This window comes from Thunnus thynnus, chromosome 11 (assembly GCF_963924715.1).
Source record: "Thunnus thynnus chromosome 11, fThuThy2.1, whole genome shotgun sequence".
Taxonomy (NCBI): domain Eukaryota; kingdom Metazoa; phylum Chordata; class Actinopteri; order Scombriformes; family Scombridae; genus Thunnus; species Thunnus thynnus.
The window spans coordinates 8543790-8571754 of record NC_089527.1 but is presented as its reverse complement, the minus strand read 5'-3'; the positions used below and the strand labels follow the sequence as shown (position 1 = coordinate 8571754).

General features: G+C 38.9%; 1 protein-coding gene across 2 annotated transcripts; it reads left to right on the top strand.

Moving 5' to 3' along the window:
• The first annotated feature begins 393 nt into the window (after nt 1-393).
• Nucleotides 394-27861, top strand: LOC137192404 (carboxy-terminal domain RNA polymerase II polypeptide A small phosphatase 1-like). 2 transcript variants are annotated; one of them, XM_067603076.1, is made up of 7 exons: nt 394-805; nt 10879-11027; nt 15398-15499; nt 21715-21771; nt 23312-23404; nt 25324-25509; nt 25657-27861. In XM_067603076.1, exons 1-7 carry the CDS (start codon nt 733-735, stop codon nt 25783-25785), a joined length of 789 nt encoding a protein of 262 aa, XP_067459177.1. In that variant the 5' UTR covers nt 394-732; the 3' UTR covers nt 25786-27861. The 2 variants fall into 2 exon arrangements, with proteins under 2 accessions (XP_067459177.1, XP_067459176.1); XM_067603075.1 differs by lacking the exons at nt 394-805; nt 10879-11027 and adding an exon at nt 11812-14698.
• Nucleotides 27862-27965: the final 104 nt, after the last annotated feature.

Genomic DNA, 27965 nt, shown 5'->3' with positions numbered 1-27965 from the left:
GAAGATCTTTAGGGAGACTCTTACAGGAGAAGAAAGTCTCTCTGATCTTAGGTGTGGGCACTTTAAAGACGGTCCCTAACTTCCTCTTTTTCCCTCGGTCGGTTTCAAGGCTGCCCTCCGTCTCACGTCAACTTAAACAAACTTTAAAAAACACGTAACGAGCAACGTCTCACATAAACGTTAAAAAAAACCTGTAACCATATTCTCTATTAACACGAAAATTAAGCCGACGTGTCTCGGCGTTTTTAATCGCCGAATTAAGAAAACTATCCCGAAGAAAAGCAGAAAACAAATGAAACGTCCCCACAACATTTACCTCAATAACTATACACCTAAAAACGAGTAAACCGTTAAAAGCCCCGGTGACATTTCGTGGAAAGCTTCACAGCTGCATTGTGGCTTTAAGAACGGGGCTTCCTTGAAACCGTCAAAGCCATGGTAGCATGGTCAAATTGATGAACTTCTTCAACGTCTAACTTTTAGGAAAAAAAAAAACTTTTAGACACTTTTAACCTTTGTTTTTTTTAAGGTAGCCTGCACCGATACGGTTTGTTTTGTACGCTGTTCTTTTCTCTAGATTGTTACTTCACTTTTTACGCTCAGTATGCGTGTTTGCAGACAGGGAGTGGCAAAATATAAAAACTTTTTTTTTTTTTTTTTGTTTTGGCCATAACTCCTCGAACTAAATTTATACAGTATTAACATCATTGCCTTTGAGTGACTGATAATACTATGGACCATTCGCCGTCGATAATCACGCAAGTAAGAAGAGAGGAGGAGGAAAATGCGGCTTGTCGTGAGGAAGGTGAGTTTGAGGAAAGTTTTCTGAACTATTCAGCTGCGCATGACAATGTCCGCGAAGCACCGGGCAGCGGAGCTTTCAGGACGCCACCGTGTCACAAATGTCAACTCTTGCTCTTTGAAGCACCTTACCGTCCCCTTCTCATTTAGAGTAACTTTCACGCCCTTGAATGACATTGCTGTAGCCAAACATTTTGACTAGCTTTGAGTGAAGTTTTCTAGCCTTGCGGGTAGGCCGTGTAGCCACGGGCAGCCGCTGAGGAGATTTACAGAAAGAAAAAAAAAAGAGAGAGAGAGGTGGTTATTTGGATTTAAACGTTTAGTCTGTAAACTTAAAAGAGAGTCGCTGGCTTTTAGTTGTGTTCCGCGTAGACTTAATGCTGAATGTGATAACGATAAAACATCAGAAATATGTGTCTATTCAAAGGGGCGGGGTCAGAGGCTCTGACAGGTCACTGTTATTGTTTTGGACTTTGAAGTTGAGTTGCTTCAGTTCATTTTTATCTCTTTAAGTTGCCTCAAAGAAGTGTGTTTTTAAGCAAAATGAACACATAATGATCCTACAATGGACATAATTATGACAGCATGTATTGCCAGTGGTGGAGGAAGTACTCAGATCCTTTACGTCTAAAAATACTCAGTTACAAGTAAAAGTCCTGAATTGAAAATGTTGCGCAAGTAAAAGTACAGACTGATTGATTGGTTTGTTTATTTAAGAGTCCATGTGGGCTACAATACACTAAACAATAATAACTAGGATGGCCACATGACAGATCATCATAATTTATGTTCAATCTATGTTGTAGATTTAAAAAGAGGACATTTCTGAATATTTAGTTTACATGGAAGAAACGTCCTGTTATGATAGATACAGTGTTCTCTGTCTTAGCAGCTAAGCATCTCCTATAAATCTTGCTTACCACAAAATAAAGCCAGCCAGGATCTTTCAACTGGATCTTTGTAAACAAATAGTTCCTCAAATCGCTGTAAAAAAGGCAATGAAATACATTAGAAATTCATCCTCCACAACACCAAGATCACAAAAAACACATAAACGTTGCTCTTCAGGAATATTTTTATATCTGCCAGCAGTAAAGTAGCAGCTCTTACCTGAGCACACAGGGACCTATGCCTTCTCTATAAATTAAATTTTATATGGTTCTGTATAATAATCATCTTTGATTTGAATTTCTAAGCTTTAGTTTCTTACAGATGTCCTCCTTCCTTCGTTCCTTGTAGATCTTTACTATTTTCTGTTTGACTGTATTTATATTACACTGCAAGTTATTCCTAAAAAATAAAATTCAAATCAGAAAGAGAAAGTATTGCAGCGACCTGTTAGATGACTGTTCTTCTGGTAACCGTTTCACCTCTCTGCTTTACAAGACATGACTCCCATCCCGAAGTATTATCAGCTAAATGTACTGAAAGTATTAAACGTTAAGTACTCGGTATGCAGACTGTGTTATATTATTTTAATATATTATAGTGTTGAGCTGCAGCAATAAGTCGATTAATTGATTAGTTGCCAACTATTAGATGATGTTAGTCGGTTAATCGTTTTTAAGAAGAAAAAAAAGTCCAAATTATCTGATTCCAGCTTCTAAAATGTGAATATTTCTTTAGTTATCTATGACAGTAAACTGACGCTTGAAGACGTTAACCTGGGCTCTGGGAACAGTTACAACATTTTTCACCATTTTCTGACATTTTATTTCCCTCAAATTATGATACTGAACTGATACTGTTGGTGTTTTCCCAAATGTCTGGCATAAATCTCAGTCCTAGACTTCACAAATACAGTGAGTCTGTTATTTCCACAGAAGAACACTGAGCAGTGTTTGTGGAAACGATCTGCACTCTCACATGGTCAGGCATCAGAGAACTGAGACTAAAGCCTGTGGCATAATCGAGCTCAGCGTAATCCTGCAATACAGACGATGAATGAAGCGTTCCCAGACTAGATTAATTACTTCTAGCTTCATTAGATCGTATCAGGGAAACCATATAATCGTCTCATCTCTATAAAATGTTCCTTATTTCTCTCTTTGTCATTATGCTCTAATATATTCTCTATTAGCAGGCTCACTTCCATCCTAACATGACATTTTCAAGTAGTCTGCTTTTTCTATACAGACTTCTGCTTGTCACCAGTGTCGGTGCCACAAAGATAGACCATTCCAGATATCTGAATAAGTGATATCACCTGGATTTCAGTGGATATAGCATTGTTTTCTCTATAGGAGGAAAAGTCCTGAGTTTATCTGCCTTGGTTCAACTTGTGTGCTTCGGCGTTCCTCCCAAACCAAAAGATATAAAGATGAAGCATCGGGAATATTCCTGCTGTTGCCAGGATGACAGTTGGATGCTGTTTCCTCACAGATGGCCGAAAGCGTAGAGGAAAAATTTCCCAACAGGGATCAATAATGTGCATATTTCAAGGTTCAAGGTTCATTTCAATTGTCAGTGAATGAAATTCAGTCGAGCAAATCATTTATTTTCTTCAGTTTACAGTTTTTTACGGAAGAATTCTCACTCGTTTACTCAGATTTAAGGCCTTTCTATAGTTATTAGCTTATAACAATATCATATATACTGCTTGCAAAGTATTTAATAGCTGAAAATGTTGATAAAGTCAGGAGCATTTTACATCTAGACTCAATTCAGTAATTAAGTGCTCATATAATTGAGATTATTCATGCATAATATGGCCGTTTTCATAGTTTTTTATGAACATGGGTTGAAGATTTGAGGTTTGTCAGTTCTTTTCTTTCTTCTTTGGAGATGTCGTTGCTGTCAGTTTTATTAAATCGTGGTTAGATTTCAAACTATCTCTGTGACTCCAATCATGTACTTGTTCTCACAATCGATCGTTGAAGATAGTGAAGATGGTTTTGACTTGATAAGACTTGAAAAATAGTAGCAGCACGAGCCAGCCATCAGTCTGTGGTGATTGAATGAAAGGAGACAATGTATGATAAGAGGCACTGAATTTGTAATTGAATAGTTAAATTGATTATCCAGTGGGGATGTGTTCAAACAGCTGGTTCCATTTTATAGTGGACTGTGAAACTCTCGCCTAGAGAAATGATCAGCTGATCACCTCACATCACTTTAAGAACCTTTTGATTCATATGATATCAACATTTTAATCTGCTCTGGTCTGAATCAGGACCTTCAGTATTTGGATAAGTAGATGGTGAGACTACAGCTGTTAACTGAATGTGTCGGATACATTTAATGAACATTTCATATATGATGCAGCTCATTTTGTGAACATTAGTTAGGCTGACACTAAAAACTGTTTCTGCCTTCTGAGGTGATAGACAGTTGTAGTTATTTTAGCCTTTAGTTTCTTGCAAATGTTGAAATGTAAACCTAATAGTATTTGATAAAGGATTCATTTACCAGTGCAACCCAGCTAGTGTTTAACTGTGCATACTGTAACTGTGCAGTGACTCTGCTGTAAAACTGAATCCAGTCAGAAGGTGGCAGCACCGTCCAGTTTACAAGTACAAGCTTGGATGGATGTGTTCCATGGTACAAGACAACTCCGGCCTCGTCTCAGATGACTTCCTCTTTGCCAAGAGGTCACGAGTCCAAAACATGGCTGCCACACAGAAGTTAGGGGCCAAAGAAAAAGGAAAGAGGAGATGTCTTCTGCCCTTCTTTAATTTCATTTCATGAGTCGCCGCAGCCAATTGGGGCATTGCAGATGGTTCAACTCAATAAACTCGTCATAAAATGTCTGTGTTTATATGTTTTTCTTTTTATAGCAGTGACAGCGCTGTTCTAGATAATTCAATAACAAATAATATTTTCCTGTGCACTAAAGTCAGTACAGAAACTGTAATTGTAATAAACTACAGTTGTTTTTTTGTCATAGGAATCGAGGACTGTAAAGTGGATACATTGAGATGCAAAAATGTTTGAACGAAAATCTGACCTGACCTAAGACAAGTTTGGCCGCCATGAACCTGCCATACCATCTGCTCTGGAGGGGCGCGAAGCAAGTTGTCAGATTGTAACAGAATATCGGGTGTCAGAGCGGCGGAAAGTCGGTCGTGGGAGGCCTAATTCTTTCAGTGTCTGGATAGGAATAGAAGCAGCCAAGTATACCAGCATGCCTAGCCTGAAAGGGTCCCAGATAAGCCTGCTTTCAACTAAGTAGGCTAAAACATGCTGATGTGGCGCGAGGTCGTTGCTGGCCCACGGAAATGCTGTAACCTCATTATCAGTGTCTCAGCCTCTTGAACGGGGAGGTGTGAGGAATGTAAAAGAAGGGTTGCAGAATAGTTAGTTATTTCTTACACATTTTTGCTACCTAATTATACATGTGGACCTTAATAATCAAAATAATTAATCACAACAGTGCAATAAATGAAATGCTTGTATCTTCCCCCTTGCACTTTAAAATCTGGTTGCAGGGACTATGATCATCGTGTTGCCCTTTAATACGGGTCCAGTATCAGTGTTAAAAGGTTGCCCCTGGTCCAGCATCCAGTGTAAATGACCCACCTACAGATCAGGAACTGACCGACACATATCAACATTGTCTGCACAGACTTCACAGGTGACTTTCTGCCTGACACAGACTTAACAACACATGTTGTACTCGCTGGTGCCCCAATGCTGAACACATTTGGAGCAGGTTTTCCTGTCATCACTTATCAATGAACTGATGATAGAGCTGTAGTCTACAGTAACAGATTGTATACTGTCCATTTTTGAGCCAAGTAAACAAACTATTGGACAGAGGATAATATAAGAATACATGAAAGGGTTTCAAATACACCAGCCCAAAATCTTTTAAAAGGGACATATTATACTTTTTGTGATTTACCGTTATAATGTTGGATGTCTGTGTTAAACAAGATTCCAAAACTTAAGGTGAACGTATGTAAAAATGCTCCCTGAAAGTCAAAAGCCCAGGCCCACGGCCGTCCGTTGATAGTCTTTGTTCCTGTGGTTGTTAAGGTTGCTCCGTGGGTTATCTGCATTGTCCACTTATGATATTTTCTATATCCTACTACTGTCGTTTGTTTACATAGCCTCCGGAGCCACCGAAACTCGGCTGAGACACAGCCTCGGGGAGTTGACCAATCAGAACGCTGTTGGGCTTTAAATAGACAGGAGCTAAAACGGCCTGTTTTAGACAGAGGCTGAACTGAGCTGCTGCATAAGGAGCCAGTATAAGATAAATAAGGAGTTTTTTGAACTGTAAATCATGCAAAGATTTTCAGCCCCAGAATAAAAATATAGACTTCTATATACAGTATCTATATAGAAATATAGATGTGCATGGTATGTCGTCCTTACCTGTGGACGATGCTACAAGTGCATCAATGTACCCTCCGCATTAGAGCTATATCAGCATAGTTTGATACAGTATAATAACACACCTCATACACTTTCATTTGTAGTTGCTAACGTCTGTGTCCCATTCTGTTGGGGAAAATGGGACCTCCATGTCACATTTCCACTGTATTTTTAGCCACATTAGCAGCGGGGTTCAAGGGATGGCAACGTTGGTCGTCCACTACTTTAGTCCAGACTGAAATATCTCAACAAATATTTGACGTATTGCAATGAAATTTAGTACAGACATCTGGTGTCTTGCCTTTTTGTGTTACAAAAAAGGACAAACTCAAAGAAGAAGCCAGAGCAAAATTTGAAGCAAAATGATTTTAACATAATCAAATCAGATTTCTTTGTAGAGCACATTTAAAAAAACAACTGTGGTTGAGCAAAGTGCTGTACAGTACAGTTTTGATGTACAGTTTTACATGCATATAGACACAGAGGCGGGGCACTCGCTGCTGCTGCTGCAGCTGCTACTCTGCTAAACGTGCTGCTCACGCTCTGCTTTCTGTAGACACAGTATCGGTATGAGCGCTTCTACAGTTTCACAGCACTGTTTAGATGCGCGTTAAAAAAACACATATGGTGTGTGTGTCTACACTGTATAGAGACAAACATGAGTAATTTCCTTCAAGCCATCGTGCCAGATATTTTATTTCATGACTATTTTGGTACAGATATTTACCGAGCAGCGTGGCGGATAGCCTTCTAAGATTTAATCGCCAAACAGAAAATCTACCCGCATTTGGCCCATGGTGGGTGTTAATTTCGGACCCTGCAGACATTCATGTCCCCCTCGTGACCAAATACCTGAAAAACCTAAGACACTCCCATCAGTCTCAGCTGTCTTTATGTTTAGTGCTAATTAGCTAATGTTAATCGTAAATAGGTTCTTCTGCTTGTGAACATGGACTGTGTCCACACCTGTCCCACCTGTTTTATGCTGTTGCTGACCGCTGCAGTAAACAAAAACGTATCCCATAATGAGCATGATCGTAAGGACAATTAGCAACTCAGAACTTTTGACATGAGAATTGAATCTGATGATTGACATCTTGTCCTCAAGCCATTTTTCAACTACAAGTCTCTTTCTTGCAACTAAAGACCCATAATCTTAGATTTCAAGCTAAATGATTATTGCTTGTTGTTCACTTTCATAGATGTAGTAACTTTTGTCACTACTTATGCTAAAATTAAAATGATGCATTCAACACCCACTCAAACAATGGGTGTTATTTTGACTCCTAAATAGAAATGCCTTTAAAAAAGTTTAAACAATGGGGCATCCTGGTGTCCCAGAGGTTAGATGTGGACCTGGTTCAAATCCGGCCAGGGACACTAAAAAACAAACAAACAAAGAATTGTTTGAACTTTAACCACCATGGCTTGCTATTTCCCTGTATTTGCCCTCTCACACGGTTATCTTGCAGATGACTTGTGTGGATATCAAATCATCTCATCTATCTCCTGCATCATGTTAGAAACCAAAATGAAAGCAGTTGAAATGGCTTTCGGTTTGCACTTTGTGACCTCCTCTTATTTTGGGTCTTCACTCATTCCATCAGGAGCCAGTGCCATCTCTGCAGCCTCAAAGTCTGTTTATGTTTTTGCAATGTGGATGTTCTCATTAGGAAGCTTTAGGAATGATATAATGTTGTAGAATATACAATGTCAGTGGTTTAATTTAGTATTATTTTAATTTCTATGAATGCACTGAAGCATGCGTGCACAGTGTAAACACACAGCTTAACCATTTCCTGCTGTTGGTTGTAAGTGACACAACAAGGTTTAGTTTGACTGTTTATGGCCTGGTGTAAGTATGCAGCACTATATATATACATAGAGTCTCATCATTAACCGCTGTCAGCAGCTGCTCTGGCGGGCTATTTTAAGCACTCTGATGTGTAATATCAGAAGAGTTAATGCACCGAGCAGCGTGATGTTTTTTAACACTACAAGCCTCACCTGCCCAGTTCCCTCACACGTGTTTGCACACAAAGCTTTTATCTTGGGACCAGTGAGGTATGTCCTAACCAGCATACCCAGGCCATAATGACCACTCTCTAAAGGCTTCGTCCACTTTCAGCCTCAGTTGAATGAAGTGGTCAACAGGCCAAAGCCACTGGGAATAACACTTCAAAGTAGGTCAGACTTGCTCAGGGGATGAAGCTGAAACCAGGCTGAGTAGAAAGGTCAAAAAAGTTGAATATAAAGAATCTTTTTTTTTTTTTTTAATTCAGAATCAGAAGTGCAGTTTTCCTCTGTGTGTTGAGTTGAGTTAGTCTTTGATAAATGTGTGATGGAGTATATTCACTAATTTGTGAGTCCTTTTGGCAGGTATTTTCAGGTTTCTTGGATTTTTGTATTCTATATTTAAATTTCCCAGCTGTTAACCTAAGTTATCATGGAATTATTATAAATACAGTAAATATAATGTGGTGATGAAAACAGCAAGCGTCATACATGCTACATAACACATCCACACAGTAAACCTACAGAACACATTAAAGCCCCAATTTAAGAGTTATAGGTGAAAGTTATGGATGAAAAATTTGGGGGTTTTTTTGTGCGTGCTGGTCTTAAAATCAAAATATCAGCATGTACTGATGTAAACAAACATTTGATAGCATTACAAAAAAAACCCCAAAAAAACAACTTGATTTTATCATTGTCTGGTGTTTCTGCAGTTTTATTCATTGCCTGGTGCAATTGCTCACCGGTGCTACTTTTGTGGTCTTCACACATTTACACCCAAAGCAGGCTGACAGGTCCGTGTTGCACCCCATGCTGAGGCAACAGATTTAGTCTTGTCTGAGCGGCATGCTAATGCCTGAGCTGACAGCTCTGACTGGCCATCTTGGCTCAGCTAGTTCGTCAGAGTTTTTTCTTTCTTTGTAAACACCGGCTCACATCACTCTGACACCAGTTGGTGGGATGTTTTCTACCACTTGTTTGCCAATAGCTGTTAGTATATCATGTGGTTAGTGATGTTAAGGTAGATAACACAAGGAAAAACAGAAATGTTGTACAGAAAGTTTAAACATTTTGACAAAAAGTCTCCAAAATCTGTATTTCTTTTAAGATATGGTCATTATCAATTCAACATAATAAACTGATTTAGCCTGTTTTTTGATTTTACTTAATGGTAGCAGTGATTCTAAAAGTTCTTAAAGGGAACATATCATGCAATTTGTGATTTAGTTATTTATATAATGTTATGATGTCGAATATCTATGTTAACATGGTCAAAGTTCCAAAACTTGAAGTGAACGTATGTAGAAATGTTCCCTGCAAAAGCCCAGACTTCAACCTGCTCCGAACGCTTCGTTTGCAATGTTTTTTTTCTACCTTTCCAACAAGCTGATGTCAGATTGTCACGCATTCCCATAAATGGCCATCCGTTCCGGTCTTTCCACGTGTTGTTCGCCTTGATATACTCTCACATTTTGGGTCGGATTTTAGCTCAAGCATGTATGAATGTATTTGAGAAGTTGACATTTCGAGTAAAGAGCGAGAAGTAGTGAAATGTCACTACTACTCTTTGTTTCACGATTTTATTGATGTAGCCTCCGGAGCCGGCGGAAGTCTCCCGAGGGGCAGCTTCCAGAGCCGGCCAATCAGAACAGAGTGGGCTCCTTGGGAGGGCGACCTTAAAGATACAGGAGCAAGAGCGGCCAGTATGTTCTTCGAACTATAAATCAAGCAAAGATATTCTAGTAGGTCCCCAGATTAAAATATAGACCTATAAATTTGCATATGTGCCCTTTAATATAAAAATAGTCTTGTCAAAGAATCCTGGCTGATGTCCTATGAAACAGCAGGTAAAAGTGCTCATAATATATACAATACTTGTAAAATAATATGTTAGTGTTTACTGCATGACATTCCTTCTTCTTAATGTTGTTCATGTTATGCAGTATAGAAAAAACTGTCATCTACCGTTCCTCTGGAAGTATTGCAGTGGCAGTTTTGTTTTGCACATTTATCACAAAAATATGCACTGAACAACCAATAAACAAGAGAAATGGGTATAAAAATGGTTTGTTTAAATATGTTCAATGCCAATCATTCTGTAGTGAAACAACTGTGATCTTTTTAAGCAAACTTCTGGTATTTAGAACAACAAAATCTGCATTGGAATTGAAACTGGTCCAGGATGTCTTCACCTGACTATCTTTGGGTCTGAAATGTAGACATATATTTTGTTATGCAATGTCTTTTAACCTTTTGCTGCACAACTTAAATAGCCATAGTCAAGAAATACACAACATGTCAGAACACAGCAGGAGTCCTACTGACAGAAGTCTTCCGTCTGCAGGAATGATGCACCGATCAGATGCACTGGCTCAGCAGGGGTGCTAATACTGACGCCATGAGATGGATTGCATCCTGGCCAGAAACACACTAAATACTATTTCTTGCTTACTGATTACATAAAACTCTAGCAACACAATTACCTAAATAACAAAATAGTTAAAGTTGGTATTAAAAAAGTCCAAATAGTATGTAGTATGCATGTATTTGATGCTACTCATGCAAGAATGATCCCCACTGGTTTATAGATTTTAAATTGAAAAATAAAAGAGTAGTGGAGTCAATAGCAGCCACTTCCCTGAGTTGAGGTATTGAAATCAGTAAATGGGAATGGTTTGTTGTTAGGAAAGTATGAGCATCATGCCTTATGTTTCTTTTCTCCTCTGTCACGCTCTGTTCCAGGTGCCAGTGAAGTTTCCTCCTCAAAGAAGCCTCGCAGCAGAGGCCTTTTCCACAGTCTCTTCTGCTGTCTATGTCACAAGGAAACAGAGCCACCTCCAGTAAAAAACAATGCCCCCCTATTGGTAGAAGAAAATGGGACCCTGTCAAAAGTAAGTCCATCTCTCACCCTTCCCTATGATATTAACTTTCTCTCACCCCCCACCCACTCTTCATCATCTTTGAGCAGCATGTGGTTTGCATGATTGACAGCCATGTGATGTGTAAAACACATGTTTTCCTGGCTCAAGGCTTTTCATGTTTACAAGAGCATCTCTCCTGGGCTGGGAGCTAATGCACTGCAGTGTTGGAAAGTACTCCATGTTCAGACATCAATCAATATGACTGCGTCACAAGAAGGGCGGAAATAGCGTAAATGTTACCGAAGCGGCCATCTGACTGGAGGATCTGTGCTTTGTAAAATCACCATCTGCTACTGAGGTACCAACAGTAGCTGTGTTACAGTAGAACACTGTAATACAAATATGGTGTCAAGCGATTAAGAGTATGTGCCCCTAGCAAACCTTTCTGGATTTGTATTCATTAGGTTTAATGTTATAAACTCATAAACAATTATAAAATAGTTTATCCGTTGAAACTAATGAATTATTGTGTAACGGGTGCTTGAATGTGAAAATGTGAATTTTCACAATGTTTACTTATGCTAAGACAGTGCTGTTAATTGACAATAACTCCTATGGTTTAACTGAATATGTTCTTGGAAAACAACATGGCTTTTGGCAGTTATGGACCAGAGATCAAGTGGTCAAGACGTTCTCAGGTGTCAGTTTCAAATTTATGCCTTAGTTCAGCCTTTTTATAGAGATTTGATATTCCAGAAGTTATTCGTCACGTCTTCCCAAAATAAATTGCCCGGTCTCTGGCAAAGGGAGGGTCGAGTCAAGTGCTAGTCTCAGTTTTGGTTGTGACAACCTGTCATGTCAACGTGCATGCTGCTCCTGTTGCTGTTACTCTTTCAAGAGGGCTGCACTTTCAGTGACTCCCCCCACCAGCTGTGAGAATATCCACTTTGCATGGACCCTACAGTTACCTGGCAGTCATTTGGACTTGGACTCTGCAGGATCCTTAGAGACAGCAAGACCCTGACCTAATACATGAAGTATAAACCTTGAGTGAACATAGTGCAGAAATAATTTTCATGATGTATTTGGAAAACACTGAGCAAACTGAAGTCTCTTGCGAAGAGATGCTGTCTACTGAAGCCATGCTTGCTGAACAATGCAAGGTTCCCAAGTTAACAGAAGCTGAAGATTTAACCAGCCCTTCAAAGGGAAGTGCTGAGCTTGACTTGGAGGTCCTTGTGGAATATACTGAGCAGACTGTCAGCAGAGACATGGACCCTTCTATACTTTGCGTGGAACATTTCGACATGAATCAAAATTTTACAGATGAGGCTGAATCCTGTACATATTGCAATGGACTCACCGAGAGCTTTGAGCAATACTCATCAAGTGATGGATTTTTTGAATCTGACAAGACCCTTGATAAGTGTGAAACTTCAGGGTTAAGCCAGCCATTTGATGAATGTGCTCAGCACTGTGAGTGTTTTAAACCTTGCAAGTCCTCTGAGCACTGTGCTAATCATAGCGTAGCTTCCAAATGTAGTTCTTGCTGTGAACACTGTGCAGAACACCTCCAATTATTTCAGCAATGTAAGCCCTCTGATCAACAGTTTGAGTCTTTTGACTTTGAGGCAGATAAATTGGCAGTGAACTGTGACATTTTTGGGCAGTGTGAAACGTCTGATTTCATACCTGAGTGCACAGACCACCTCGAGTGTGCAGACCACCTCGAGTTACTGCAACAATACGAACCTACTGATCAGCAGTTTGAGTGCTTTGACTCTGAGTCAGACACGTCAACAGACGACTCTGAGCAATGTGAGATGTCAGGTTTCACTCCTAACATCTCTGATTCAGTGGACCTATTGTACGGTGGCACTGGACTTTGTGAGTATGACGAAATTCAAAATCAAATTGAATGCACAGATGATGATGATGAGGGTTATCTGCCTGAAGAAAAGGATGAGGAAAATGAAACAGAGGTCAGTGATGAAGAGTCCTGCGGATTAACAGAAGATGTAAATTCATTGCATTTCAAGACACCTGTGAAAGTTTATTTTGATGACGGTGAACATGTTTCCCTTGAAAGCGAATGCCTTGAGAAACACCTGGACGCTAAAGAAAACTTCGACTCTGAAACAGATTCTGAAACAAACCAAGAGTATGAAACAACTGAACAATGTGCTGCATCAGAGCAGTGCAACTTTGACAGCACAGAGTTTTACACTGAAGAAGATGCCTCCTCAGACTGCTCATCTATTGAAACCAAATCCTTTAAGACTTGTCCTGATGGCAGTATTCCTTCTGACCCCTCCTCTGATTCATCTGGTGAATCTGAAAAAGGAACTCAGGAAGATTCAAGTGATGAGCAGACCCAGTGGGAATCTTTTGAAGATGACGACGAAGACATAGAGCAAAGCAATATGAATGAAAATTATAACGATCAGACGAAAACTCCCACTGTTGATATTGTTATTGAGGATTACTTCGATTTATTTGACAGATCTGACTATTTTGGCTATGCTTTTGCACAAAAGCAGCATTACGTCTCCTGCTTTGATGGGGGAGATATCCATGACCGCCTGTATGTTGAAGAAAAGCAAGCTAAGGTACAAGTGAAAGAAATCAAAAAGGAAATCGATGAACAGGAGACTGATGCATGTTCTGATGCTCCTGAGGAAGCATGCAAAGAGGGAGACTTAAGTCCGAGTGATGACACCTCTTATGAGTCTTGTGAGTCAGAGAAACAATCTGGAGAATGGAAAGCAGAATCAGAATCAAGTTTAGGAGAAGTTGAAGAAAATGAATCTGCTTTTGATGAGGCCCTTTATGCAGAGCATTATGTGGACTCTGAGGCAGAAAAGGATGAAGAAACCTCTGATGGAGAAGCTTGTGCATCTGAGAATTATGCTTCTGAAATCTTTAATGAACAAGAAGCCGAGGTCTGCCCGTCCTCTGGTAATGAGATTATGAGTGCGCCGTGTGCAGAAGACATCTCTGTTGAAGGTGATGCATATGAGGACAGTATCTTTGTTGCACAAAGTTATGAATCTACTGATGAGAATAACTCCATGATTGATGACGTACAGACAATTGTTACTGATGGCAGAGAAGATGACAAAGAAGAACCCAAAGACGAGCAGCCTGATACAGTCTACAGTGATGAAGACAAAGAATTTAGTGAGTTTCCAGAGAATGAGTCATATTGGTCGCTTACAGATGATGAAGATGAGATGTATGATCCAGGTGTTGAGGAATACTATGCATATCAGATCAATAGCATTCAGTCATCTGTCAAACAAGCCCTGAATGGATTTGTTGAGGAAGAAAGTTCATACGAGCAGATAATCAATGGGGATGCTTCTAGGAACGAGGGAGAAGATGCCCTTTTATCCCCAAAAGAGACTCAGTTACAGGATGTTCAAGCCCCTGAAATTTGCCCGGAGGAGTTCAAAACAGTCAGATTTGAAATTACTGACGTTACTGAACTGAATGAGGACTGCTCTGTTGTGGAACAAACTCCAGAATCAGACGATGACTGTGAGTTAAATAAAATTTCACCACCTCAAGGTATTATTCACAGTGTCGTCCCAGAGCAAGACGCGCACACGCAAGTCAACAGGACGGAGGATTCAGAGGAGGAGAACAGCGACGATGAATCCTATGAGCCTTGTGAATGCGAGTACTGCATTCCACCGCAGGTATTACAAGTAGTAAAGTATCTGCACCTTTTCTGTGAAGTACTGGAGGAAATTAATTTGTGTTTTCAGAACTGTGGGTGAAACTTTAAATTATCCCATAATCAAGGCAAATGTGCTGTTAATACTGTTTGTCTGTTTTGACACAATTAAGACTGAACTACCAACCGTGGCAGTCAACAAGTTACAGGAGTATTCAGCTTGGCAGATTGAACAGTATCTGTGTCAAACTCCAGCTCTGCCATTATTATCACGTGGCCGTTCACTCCGCTGGGACAAACACAAGCATGAGTTACTCAGTGTTACAAACAGCTTGTTAGGTCATACCAACTTGTTTTTAGAATTGGAATCGCATTAACAAACACTGATCTCTGACCACTTGTTGAAGGATGAGACACAGTATGGTGATATTTACATGCTCCATCACCGTGGCAGCAGCTGTAGCATCCAGGGTTTCCTGTGACCCATCATCAGAACACCACAACACAATTCAGTCTCTTAAGTGACAAGACACACAGACTCACATACAATGAACAACATATTGAGATGGTAATATCAAGTGTATGTTTAAAGCAATCACTCGGACATTGTAGCTGCTGCTCATATTGTGGAATTGAAAACTTAAAAGAGCTTTTTAATGATGGGAAACTTTTCTACAAATGAGCTTCAGGTCTTAACTCTTTTAACACTTTTTATTTTCAGGTACCAGCAAAACCACTGCTCCCACGGATGAAATCGAATGATGCAGGGAAGATCTGTGTGGTCATTGATTTGGATGAAACACTAGTGCATAGTTCATTTAAGGTAAGTTGTCCTGTGTGACTACACCTACTTTCTCATACATATACTGTATATTGTATACCTTATGGGGTCACTGACAGATGATCAGCTACTAGCATACACCGTTATATATACTGATATTTCTAATGAAAAGTATTCAAAAGAGACAATTAAAGGGACAGCTCACCAAATTAAAAAATACACATTTATTTGTTTTGTCTGTAGAAAAATTAGTCAGACCTAGCAAAAATTGGTGATTGGCCGTGTATATGTTGCTTGTAATTCAATCCTCTCTGTGTCCCATGGTTGGATTGGTGCGAGTGAGTAAGTGGAGTCAAACTATGTTGTCTGCCACAGTTTGGTTTTTTTTGTTTTTTTCTGGGCTGTGAAAATTTTTACTCTCCTAGCAATATGTTACTTTTCTCTGAGAAAACCAGGATTTTTTTTGTCATAAATGAAATTTCAATTTTAAATACAGATAATAGGTCATAAGGTATAAGCTTTTGACCATCTTTATAGTGCTGACCTGAGGTTATTCCTTTGTGCAGTAGCAATAAAATGAAATCCATCACATGCAGCCATGTTATGTTCCACCTCTTAAATGCCTCTCTACCGTGATTTAGTGATAGAGACCTGCTTGTCTGATTAAGCCACGTGCTGAACCATCTACATAATTTTGTTTACAGATTTTGCACTCTGCTTGATTCACACTTAAAGTGGAAATAGACAACTTTTTTGCTTTACTTTATCATTATGAAGTAAATGTTGATTGCACAGTGTAATGGCTATAGAATAATGACACTATCTGTGTTGGTTCCCTATAAGCCTCGCAATTCTGTCTGTCATGGGTACGATCTCCTGGGAACTCCCAGGCTCGACTTGCGGCACAAAGCAAGTGTGTCAACCATTTCGCAATCAAAAGAGGAAGAGGATAGTGTTAGCCATATTGTTTCCCGCAAACGCTAGCGAGCGCTAGCAGCCAGAAAACAAATCAGGAGCTGCAAGGAGCCAGCCAGGACAAAATGAACATTTAACTGTTTGTTTCTGGCTGCTATTATGAGCTAGTGTAGCTAGCATTAGCCATGTTGCAAATGCTAACTAACGCTAGCAGCCAGAAACAAACAAATGATCCGTTGTCCGTTTAATAATCTAAACAAAGAACATGTTTTCTTGCAGTTGCCTCTCTAAAATGAGCAGTGATGAAAGTTACTATATTCTGTTATGATATTTTCAAAGTGGTGTTGATCATTTCTTCATGGAGCTAACAGTTAAGCTCTGAAGAAAAAGGAAAGCAATCCGGTTGTCTTTGCGACAGTGGCGCAAACAATAATACCACTTGGAAACACTAGGGGGGGAAAGTTGAAAAATTTTCTATTTAAATTGGAAAAAATACTGTGCGACACAGCTCAACAGTAAGCTTCGATTTTAGCAGAAAAAGTAACTGGAAGAAACTCCTTAAGCTGAAAAGTTGTATTATGGTGTAGTTTTCTTGGCAATGCAAGCTTAGTATTAAGTTATGACAGTTGCATGCTCCCATTAATGAGGTTTGGAGAAGGCGTCTTTTTTCCTTTCTGTCTTGAACACATGAACACACAAGCACATACATACTAAAAATCCTGGATTCCTGCAGTTATTTTTCTTGGGAAAGGGGAGCCGATTTTGGCAAGAATTCTTGGGAAATCTTGATTTATGCTATTCAACCATCAAACTATCTGAATGGATATACAGTATATCAAGATGGGTAACAATAATTGTCTTGCCTACTTAGTCACCTGGAAATCTGGACTGTTTGCAAATGTTTTATTTAAAATAATTAATAAATTGTATTATATTTAAATCTTATTTCCTTTATAATTCTCTCGGCTTGTAAGTACAAAAAATGCTAGGATGCACACATTAAGAATCTGCTGTTAGGCTTCCACATTGACTATCAAAGCAAACAATCTACTTGCCAAAGGTAGGCAAAAATAGCAAAGGGATTTACGCTACATCATTTTGCATATTTGTAGAAGGCACATGACTTATTTTTACACTTACGGAACTAGACCTATGTGCCACATAAACACATGGTGGCACATATGGGATGCTTTGGAATCCTGATGTAAAAAAACACCTACACCCTAAAATCAAAGTTAGATAAAACAAACAATTAAAATCAGATTAAGAGATCAGATTTTCTACAAAGGAAAATACATTTGCTAAAGAACTTTGCTAAATACTCAGCTGGTAGTTATAATGTACCACTACACTTAGGTAAAAATTCCCAACAATTTTTCTCAACAATAAAGATGTTAATATAACCTGAAAGAAAAAAAAATGGCTTCTAAATACAGTACTAACTTGAATAATCTATATATAATTAGTGTATTTTCGTATGATTTTAAGAAAAAAACAAACACATTTTGAAATAGAATCTCTGCACGCTATAATTAGCAAAGTGATCATATATAAAATTATTATATCAACATTAATAGTAATACACTGTATGTAAAGATGATTTCAGAGACTACATTTGGTTTTACATTGTGTCTACAAATAACTGCCTTCCTTTTGATCAGTTTGATACCTTTTAAGGTAGCATTCAGTGAACAAAGTAATCAATGCCAAAAGTCAAGGCTCCTGTGTCACGACCAATTATGTAATGAATGCCATGTGGTGTTTAGTCCTTCTCAGATCACAGAGTGTCCTTAAGGATGTCACTGGATATCGCCACTAGCTATGTGTAAACAGGCTCATACTCTGTGAATTCCATGTTTAACACAAGGTGGATAATAAAACTCATTATAAGTTTGACACACATACTAAAAATAGCATGAGATAACACAGTTTCGGGGTTGGTTGTGTGTGAAAGGTAAAGGAGAGTTAGTAAGCTGTGTGACTTTTCTGAAAAGTATAGAAAACAGTCACATTTTATATGCAACTAATAAAAAAAAAAAAATTAAGCACACCTGCACAAAGAAGTTGCTTGACAGTGTACATTGCCGAATAGTCAAGCATTAAGTATCAACCATAAGACATCTTACACTCAAATTATAGACAACCTCATGCAGAATCTGTCTGGTTCTGCCATAGAGTAGTCAGACAAGCCCACCTTTTGTTAATGGTGGCTTACTTGCCTTTTTACAGCTAAAGATTTCCCACTTTGAATTCTTTAGGAAAGAAATGTTTTGTTAACTGCCTCCATTACTATGTAAAGCACACAACCTGTTACCAGTTCAACCTCCAAGTAATAAAAAAATAGGCCAAATATGTCAACATATATTTTCGTTTAATTGGAACATCCAAATAGAAAGTAAATCATTATTGGCTGAAGTTTCACCATTGGTCGACCGGCCCAGTGTTGGAGTTTCACCATTGGTTGTTGTTCTTTCAAAATGAATTGGTGCGAACAGTTTCAATAACGTACTCAGGGGGTGTTTTCAGTGGAGCCCCAAACAGAGCTCACTCTTAGCAGGACTGAGAGTATACATTTGATGAACTATAGTCCTGTTTACACCTGGCATTAACATGCATCTTAGGTGATCAATCACAAGCGGACAGCTGTAAGTACAGGTGTAAACGCACCCAAGACACACTGAGGATGCATTGAAATCTGATCACTCAGACCACATTCAGAGGTGATCTGGGCCACATGTGACCCCATTCTTTTAGCAGTGTGTATGCACTAGACCGCCTACTCAACTGACATCCTCTATTTTCCATCGCGCTAGGCACGGGATGGGCATTGCCTCCCAGTCCATGAGCCCTCCATCCAAAGTTGTGTTCAAGTTTTTTGATAACAGGATAAAGAGATGCATTATTTTGTTTTTCTTTCCATTTTCATGTGAATTTAAAAAACAAAATCCACTTCCCGTAACCTATTTTCCTCTCTAAATCAGCAATTGGAACAGCAATTAAACCAAAACCAGAAAATAACTTGTTTTTTGCTTGTCTGTCTAAAAAAAAATATTTTAGAAGCTAAACATTGCTGGATAGTTTCCTTTGTCCTGTCAAGTTGCTGACTACAGATTTTAGTTTTGCTGCGTTGTTCGACATAATGGAGCTCAGGATTTATCAGGAGGACGGCTCCTGTACTCCAAACAGTTTCACTGAATGAACCTGGACTGTGTGTGTGTAACAGCTGACCTTTTGGATGTGTTGAAGAACACAGAACATTAATTAACATTAGATCCTGACTGATCCTGCCAGCATGTTGGGAAATTTAAAGTTACGCTGTTGTGCCTCGTGCATAAATGTGCAATTATACATCATGTTGCTGTATATCATGTGTAAACCACACCATGTAAATTTCATGTAAATCGGATGTCATGTGGTTTACACATGATATACAGCATTTAAGGCTAACATCCTGTTGTCAGTAGGTCTCGCTATGACTGTGACTCAATATTGACATGTAGATGTGTTCAGGCCTGGACTCTTAACAAGCATGAGAAATTTTGGGCAGATTGGACAATGTAAAGTCAAGTTACAACAACTTCCTGTTTCATGTTTTGGGCAAAATTGACTGGCACGGAACGTCAAGGGCTTTGCAATTTAGCATCACAAAGGTCTTTAGATGTCACCGACTAAATTTTAAGTCACTCGGGTTAATTCTCTAAGAGGAGTTTGTTAAAATACAATGCCTGTAAATGGCTTCAAAGTGCAAAAGAATTGCACAGTAAATTTAAAATGGCTGACAAAGAGGCTTTTTTTAAAATTGAAATTTAAAGGCGGGGGCTTTGACTTTGAAATTTTCTAGGGGGCACCCTAGAGCAATTTTGGCACAACCAAGCCCAAGACCCATATCAGAAATCAAGTTACACCACTTCTGATGCATTTGCAACACCTCAAAAATGCTAAAAGTAATAAGAGGGCGCTATAGAGCTGACGTGCCATGCCCGTACCCAATTGTAATATCAAATCGAAATACTTACTAGTTCGAACATGGCTGCAAAGTTTTGTGAGTTTTTGTGTATCCTAAAGGCATCAAACATGTTCATGTGGCATGTGTTCGTAAAATCAAAATTGATGCACAAAATCCAAAATGGCTGACTTCTTGTCAGGCAAAAACATTTAAAAAAAATATGTATCTGTATCCAGAATGATGAGAGCAATGATCCCACCAAATTTCACGAACATCCAAGCAACCTTATCCCAACATGGCCCTGCATTTGAGGGCGCTCTGCAGCCCACTGGCCATGCCTGAGCCCAATCACTACTGAACTTCTCAGTTTTCACCAGTTCTGACGTGTGTGTCAATTCTTGTGAGTTTTCGAGCATCCCAAGCCCCTCAAAAATGCAATGGCATAGGGGAATAATAATAATAATCTTTACAGAAACAATAGGTTCCTCGTACTTTCAGTGCCAGGAAAAATATTTTCTTTTTAAAAGTGAATAATAACTTACAAATTGAATGTTTCAAAGCTTTGCTGCTATGCATAGCAAATCAGTTATTTCTAAATGGGGGGTGGAAGTGGGTTAGTGTGTTGGAATGGCTGCTTAGCCCCTGAGCTTACACTGACTGAGTGTACATTTCCTGCTCACTGTAAAATAATGGAGAGTTGCTCGTGTAGAAAATTAAACTCTTAACAAGGCAAAAATACTTAAGAATTAAACCAGAACAGAAACAACACTGAGAAACTGGATTAGCATTTGTATTTCTGGCACTGGAGAATGTGCTTTAGTTCGAATTCAAACTATTATTGCCACAAATTCATACCTGTGGAATCTGAGTCCAAAAAAAACCCAACAACAAAGAAATCATAAAAGAAAATTTAGTTAATTAACTCATGTGTTATTCAAACATTTGAATCAGCAGGAGACGACATTGTGAAATACTGTGAATTAATTGTAAATGCAAACTCAAACATTCTGTTTATGATTGATGTTAAACTCATTCGGCCTCGCTTGCATTACCTCATGGTATACCGATTTAGGCCATGGTGTCATGCCTTATATAGAATATGCATGTGATGATGCTAACATTTGAGAGGCATATTTCCTGTGTGATAACCACCTACGTAAATCACATATATTTATGAGCCTTGTCACTTTCTGTAATGCCTGTATTTCAGTGATGGAAGTAACAAGAGTCATGTTATTTGCAGTGTTGTGTTATTTACAAGACGCTGAGGTTGCGTCTTCTATGTAACACATCTCCTCCTCTAATTAATGGCCACTGTTGGTTTTCTTTGAAGATAATCTGAAAATTTGTCTTTTTTTGTGTGTGTGTTTAATACTCCTGCTTTTGTTTTCGACAGCCAGTGAACAATGCTGATTTTATCATTCCAGTGGAAATTGATGGAACAGTTCACCAGGTATGCACTTGATATGTTTAACTGGCTGTCTGTCTCACATGTTGTTTTAATGTTGAAGGATAAAGCAGCCATCAAAGAAGTTACGCTTTTGTAGATGCTCTCTAGACTTCCTGCTAAAAGCCCCAAAGATGTGTTTGTGCAAGCAGGATTGATGCAGAGCACAATTTTATAAGTACTGATTCTCATTGTACTTTAAATACAACATACCAGCAACCAGAATATGTGTTATACACCATCCAAAGCTCAAAAATAAAGGGGTAAAAGTAAAAAAATCTTTGTGCACTGTGCACCCTGACAGTAGCTGTAGCCTGCTCTGTTGATGGCTCCAAGCAGCAGGTGGCTATTTCAGTGGCCTGACGAAATGAGGAAACCCTGGCAGGCTTCTCAGAAATCACTGGCCATCAATCTCGGTCTGTGGCGCATATTATGCCCCGTTCATTGGCGCATGGCAACAGCAGTGACTATTCCCTGCAGGCTTTAAAGGGTAACTGCAGTCTGCTTTGCTGGGCCTGCCAGAAGACAGAGGAGCTTTGTTGTCCAAAGGGCCTGGGTCTGTTTCAAGTAATCCAGGATAGGCTTGTTAAAAGTGGGGAAAGCCTATTCGGGATGACTTGGTTCAGAAACAAGGCCGCCGGCATCTTAGTGGAAGTAGTTATGAAGTCCTGTCGGGGTGTTTACAGGAAGTCTTTGTTCATTTAAATATTACAGCTTTACTTGTGCATTAATTTAATGTCACTATAGCAACATACAATTATCGACATACAAAAGGAAACAATGCTCACAGTAGGGTTGGGCCGATGGACAATGGCTGACAGTCATCGACTACTCTGTTCTTCTTTTGCACAGATTACATTGATAATTATTACTCTTATTGGATTTTTACTTGCAAAGCTTTTATTGCACTTACAGTAACGTAACGAGTGTAGTCGTCATCAACAAGAGTAAAATGTTATCTTCACTTCACCTGGTTCACTGTTTCCACCACTGACAGCAAAACGCAGTAGAGACTACGTTTATTTATGTTATTTATCTAATTTATGTGCACTCGTTTCATTTCAGCTCAGTATGAGAGTCTACTGCGTTTTGCTGTCATTTATGGTTGTGCTAGTTTCTCTCCTGTCCTCTGCTCTCTGTGCTTCACTGAGGGTGGGGAGAGACAGACAGCAGTGGAGACAGTGAACCAGGTGAAGTGAAGGTAATGTTTTACCCTCCCTGCCCCCACCAACAACAATATCATCGTCCATTGTGATGTTTCATTGTGGACATTGTCATATTCCAATTCGGTAGGCATCACCCAACCCTAGCTCACAGTGGGTGACACCATACATTTTTTATTATTTCTTTTCTCTGAATAATGACAGAAGTGAGTAGAGACAACATAATTTAGCGTACATAGATACCTGGCTCTGTTATGTTTAAATTGACTAGCGAGCACAGGTGCATATGAGGGCATCTATTGGTCTTCTGCTTTTAATTTAATAAAAAGGTCTCATTCATTTCAGATTTCATATTCATGTCCTTTTTTTGTGTCTCCACCCAGGTTTATGTGTTAAAGAGACCCCACGTTGATGAATTCCTCAAGAGGATGGGAGAATTGTTCGAGTGTGTTTTGTTCACCGCAAGTTTATCCAAGGTCAGACTGCTGTTTTCAGCCCACATACAGTATCCGCTTGTTATAATTTGACAGCATAATGCAGACTGGATGGCATATGGCAAATGGATATAAACAGTGTCCACCTGTCCAGACTTTATGTGGAAAGTCACACCTGTTGTTTCAAAACATTACGCTTAGAATTACTGGAAGCCCGGCCTCATTTTTGGATGTGATTTATAGGCGACTTAACACATACACCCTCACACCAGATATATTTACGATACCTGTCAGGAGATTGCACAGATATTTTAACCTCTATCATTTACTTCAAACTCTGTTACCTTATCCTTGACTTAGAGAAGCATTCGGTCAGTCATTATACACTGAAAAACACCTACATATATATATAATGCTTTATTAGCCATGTTTGTCTGAAGCACTTGACGGTATTATTGGGTATATTTTGGGTGCATTGAATGAAATCAAATGCTGCTCTGATGTCTTTCATGTCACTTTTCACTCCGCTGGCGATGCATGCCATGCTCACATTGTGCAAGGGGCAAGTTAAAAAAAGGCTTACTTAAAAAACATCTTGTAAAGTACTTTTATTACTAACAGACCAATGCACAATATGCATAACTAAGTTACAGTTTTGCACATTGATAGGGAGGCTGTTCCCTCTGCTTCATCTCCAAACCAGCACACAAATTACACAGATGCAGTGTTGGTCATGTCAAACCTCAACTCTAGTTTTAAAGCCGCTATAATCGATATTTTTATATAAACAATGGATCAAATGACTATGTGTATGTGAAAGATGTTGCTCATAGTGATGAATAATTATCACCCAACTCTAATCTCCTCAAGGTCTTGAGAGTGTTTTGGTTTTATGGCCAACTCTTTATCAACAATGTTTTTCAGTGATAATGTTGCTCCATGTTTGCTGGATGTCTAAACAGACAACTGTTTGCTAACACATTAGCTAAAAATTGGTTAATGCATTTTTAATGTGGTGATGTCGTGATTAGCACTGTTGCCTCACAGCAGGAAGGTTCTGGGTTCAAACCTATGGGCCGGCCAGGGCTATACTGGCCCTATTCACAACTGGTATTAACATGTGATATGTATTTGGATATATTGTCTGGATAATGACATTCAATCCGTGTGTATTTGCATTTACACCTGGTATTAAAATGTATTCTCGTTCTCTCAGTTGTGCCTGCATCTCAATATGCAAATGTACCAAACAGAGCTGGAGGACTTGCTATCATTCCTTTCTAAATCACTTTTTCCTAAAGAAGACTTCGAGCTACTTGTAGCTTTTGCAGGGTCTTCTTTAGCTGGCAGGAAGGTGACCTTTCAGCTTATTGGGTTGATTTTTTCAAAATTTTTTCTTATGAATGTCATCACACTGTACAGATTGTATCACAATGCGTTCTGAGTGCATTTACGCTTTGCAAAAACATGCGTTTTCCCTTGTCCAGATAACGTATCCAGATACAGATCACATTTTAATGCCAGATGTAAATGGGGTGTCTGTGTGGAGTTTGTATGTTCTCCTCGTGCCTCCAAAAGATTCTCTCCAGGTGCTCTGGCTTCCTCCCAGAGACCAAACACGTGCAGGTTAGGTTAATTGGCGATTCTAAATTGCCTGTAGGTGACTGACTGGCGACTTGGCCGGTGGTGTACCCCACCTCTCGTCAAATGTCAGCCAAGACTGGCTCCAGCTCCCCCGCGACCTTCTAGAGGATAAGCGGGATAGAAAATGAATGGAAATTTAATGCAAGTTTAACCTCTGATCTATAAATCTACTTTTTCAAAATGGTTAAATTCTTTCCTCTTCTTATCTTATCTTTAAATTAACACATCCATACATATTAACTGTATGTCCATAGTTATGTACAAACATAGCTCAGCACTATTTATAGACAGCCATTCTGTTTCTCCTGCTGCTGTAGTACGCAGATCCTGTGTCGGACCTGTTGGACAAATGGGGGGCCTTCCGGAGCCGTCTCTTCCGGGAGTCGTGTGTCTTCCACAAAGGGAACTATGTAAAAGACCTGAGCCGTTTAGGAAGAGACCTCAACAAGGTCATCATCATCGACAACTCCCCAGCCTCCTACATCTTCCACCCTGACAACGCAGTAAGCTGCTTATATTTCTTTTTCTGCAATACACTGATTATTCAGCATCTCTTAATTATAGCAGTTTTCCTTGTTAACATTAATTATTATGGTATACTATTAAGTTTTTTTCTGATTCTACCATATCCTGCTTTTCAAATCCTGCAGGTTCCTGTAGCGTCCTGGTTTGACGACATGTCAGACACCGAGCTCCTCGATCTTATCCCCTTCTTTGAGAGACTAAGCAAAGTGGACGACATCTATGATATTCTCAAGCAGCAGAGGACTTCAAGTTAACAGAGGCAGGATACTAGGATGAAAATAATCACCAGCAGCTGTCGTCACGGGGCCATGGAGGCTGGTGGGCCGCAGGCTCCACGCTGCTTCCCAGTACAAGGACCACACTGCAAAAAATGCCTGTCATTTAATCTAGTGTTCCACTCTAACAGTTTATTGTATAAAAAAAAGGTGAAAGCAGTCTTCCGGTGGGTTTTGGTACTTCAGCATTGACAGTAATCTAATCCCAGAGACAGATTTTCTTTCTTTTTTTTTCATAATGCTAGATAAAAACTGAATATGAGATTAAATGATTTCTATAGATCTTTTGCAGTGCAGCTAGTGTGTTGCTGTTGTTGTGACAGCAATGACCTACTGTATGTAAGTGTGCTGTAAACCTAGATTGTGTGAACAGTTCAGTGCCATTCTACAAATGAACAACATAGCATAGTTTTCATGTCAGTACAATGTAGCATTTTGTAATTAATATATCTCACACAGAAAATAACAACTCATGAAACTGTTCCTGGAAGATTGTACCTTGAGGTTAACTTACTTTTTTTTGTACCTTAAATGGCCAAATATGTAGTAAAGACAATCATTAACTTAAGAGAATTTTGGGTTAATAATTTCTCGCACATTTTTGACACATTTCAAGACAAACTGCACATTTTCATGTGCTCCAAGTAACCGTATATCTCTGCAAAGCTACAAACACTGTTTGTGTGGAGAGCTTGGCCTCTGTAGGCTGAGATCGAAAAGAAACCAAACTGTTATCATTAAAAACCATATATGGTAGCTTACTGCCATTGAATTTAGTCCTTATTCACTACATTTACAGATGATTGATAATGTTTAATATAATCACTAAATCCTAATATTACTGATTTGAATCTAATTTTTAATGTGTAATAACACTTTTAGATTTATTCTAATGCCCAGTTCAGTTAACTTCATACTTAACATAACCAACACATTTTTAAAAAGAAAAATATATGACTATAAGTCTGGATCTCGCAGACATTTAGATAACAGACTGACTGCACACTGATCTAATTGGACCTTTCAGACACAGAGTCACCATTGCAGAAGTGGTGAGATTATTTTTGTACATACAATATATTCGATTTTAGGCGATCGTTTCGATTTGGTTTTAATGTTATTTTATCAAATGTTATTTTATGTTTTGAGTTTTTAGCTGAATTGGCCACCTCAGCGTGCCGCCTATCAATAATGCAATAATGTTCATGTGTGCAGGAGGAGGTTGTGACCTGCTCAGGTGTCATAGATAAATCTGACATTTGATTTAAAGCACACACTGACGCCTCCTGTTGGTAAACTTGAATCCGAGCTTTTTCATGCATGACAGTAAATGGAGCCAAGTGTGCTACCTTATTGATCTGTATATTCAGTTTGATAGGGGAAGCTTGAGCCAGACATGTTCTAGCCCTGATTTAATTTGCCTGAGTCTGGAGCGAGTGTGTATATCTGTATGTGTGCGTGTGGGTTTCAGTGTGATTGCGTCAGTGTGAATATTTACATCAGTTTAAGATTTTAAAAAAGAAACTTTGACAATACACGAGAAAACATAATCTGTCTTGAAATAATGATTTAACTTTTTTACTGTATGCAAGATGAGTATTAACGTTGTGACTCAAGTAAAGAAACTGGTTAAAAACAAGTGAGTTTCTCAATTGCTGCTGATAAATGTTAAGATTGAAAAAAAAAAATAAAAATAAAACAACTACAGATATTTTTACCTTGCATCAATAAAGCATGTTTTATTGAAACAGGCCAGTACATTTTTTCACATATCTAACACTCAAGACAACATTGCAGAGGTGGAAACAAGTCAAATTGAAAAATGGAATATGGAACAAATTTCATATGAAAACAACTATCATTCCCTGTTAAGCGCCAAACGTAATACTCACTCATCAAAGCGTTTCAACAACTAGCAACTAGCATGCCCTGATTCTCAATCAAGGTGATCAAGTAACTTTAAACCTATTTCTTTGCTAAATTACCTGATTTTTGGCCCAATGTATTTACATTACAAGCCCCTTGCTGCAAGACAACTTTCTTCATTCAAACTTTTTCATCAAAACATAAAAAAAACAATTTTTATACAATGGACAAATGATGAAAATAGATGTTAATTGTTAAATTTAATGAATTAGGTATTTGTTGATTGGATGATC

What these genes read in the sequence shown, in the direction of transcription:
- LOC137192404 (XM_067603075.1), top strand. Translation starts at nt 12,074, where the DNA reads ATGATGTATTTGGAAAACACTGAGCAAACTGAAGTCTCTTGCGAAGAG. An exon ending in TAGTGCATAGTTCATTTAAG is followed by an intron (nt 15,500 to 21,714) that starts GTAAGTTGTCCT and finishes TGTTTTCGACAG; the next exon opens with CCAGTGAACAATGCTGATTT. An exon ending in TCTTCCACCCTGACAACGCA is followed by an intron (nt 25,510 to 25,656) that starts GTAAGCTGCTTA and finishes CAAATCCTGCAG; the next exon opens with GTTCCTGTAGCGTCCTGGTT.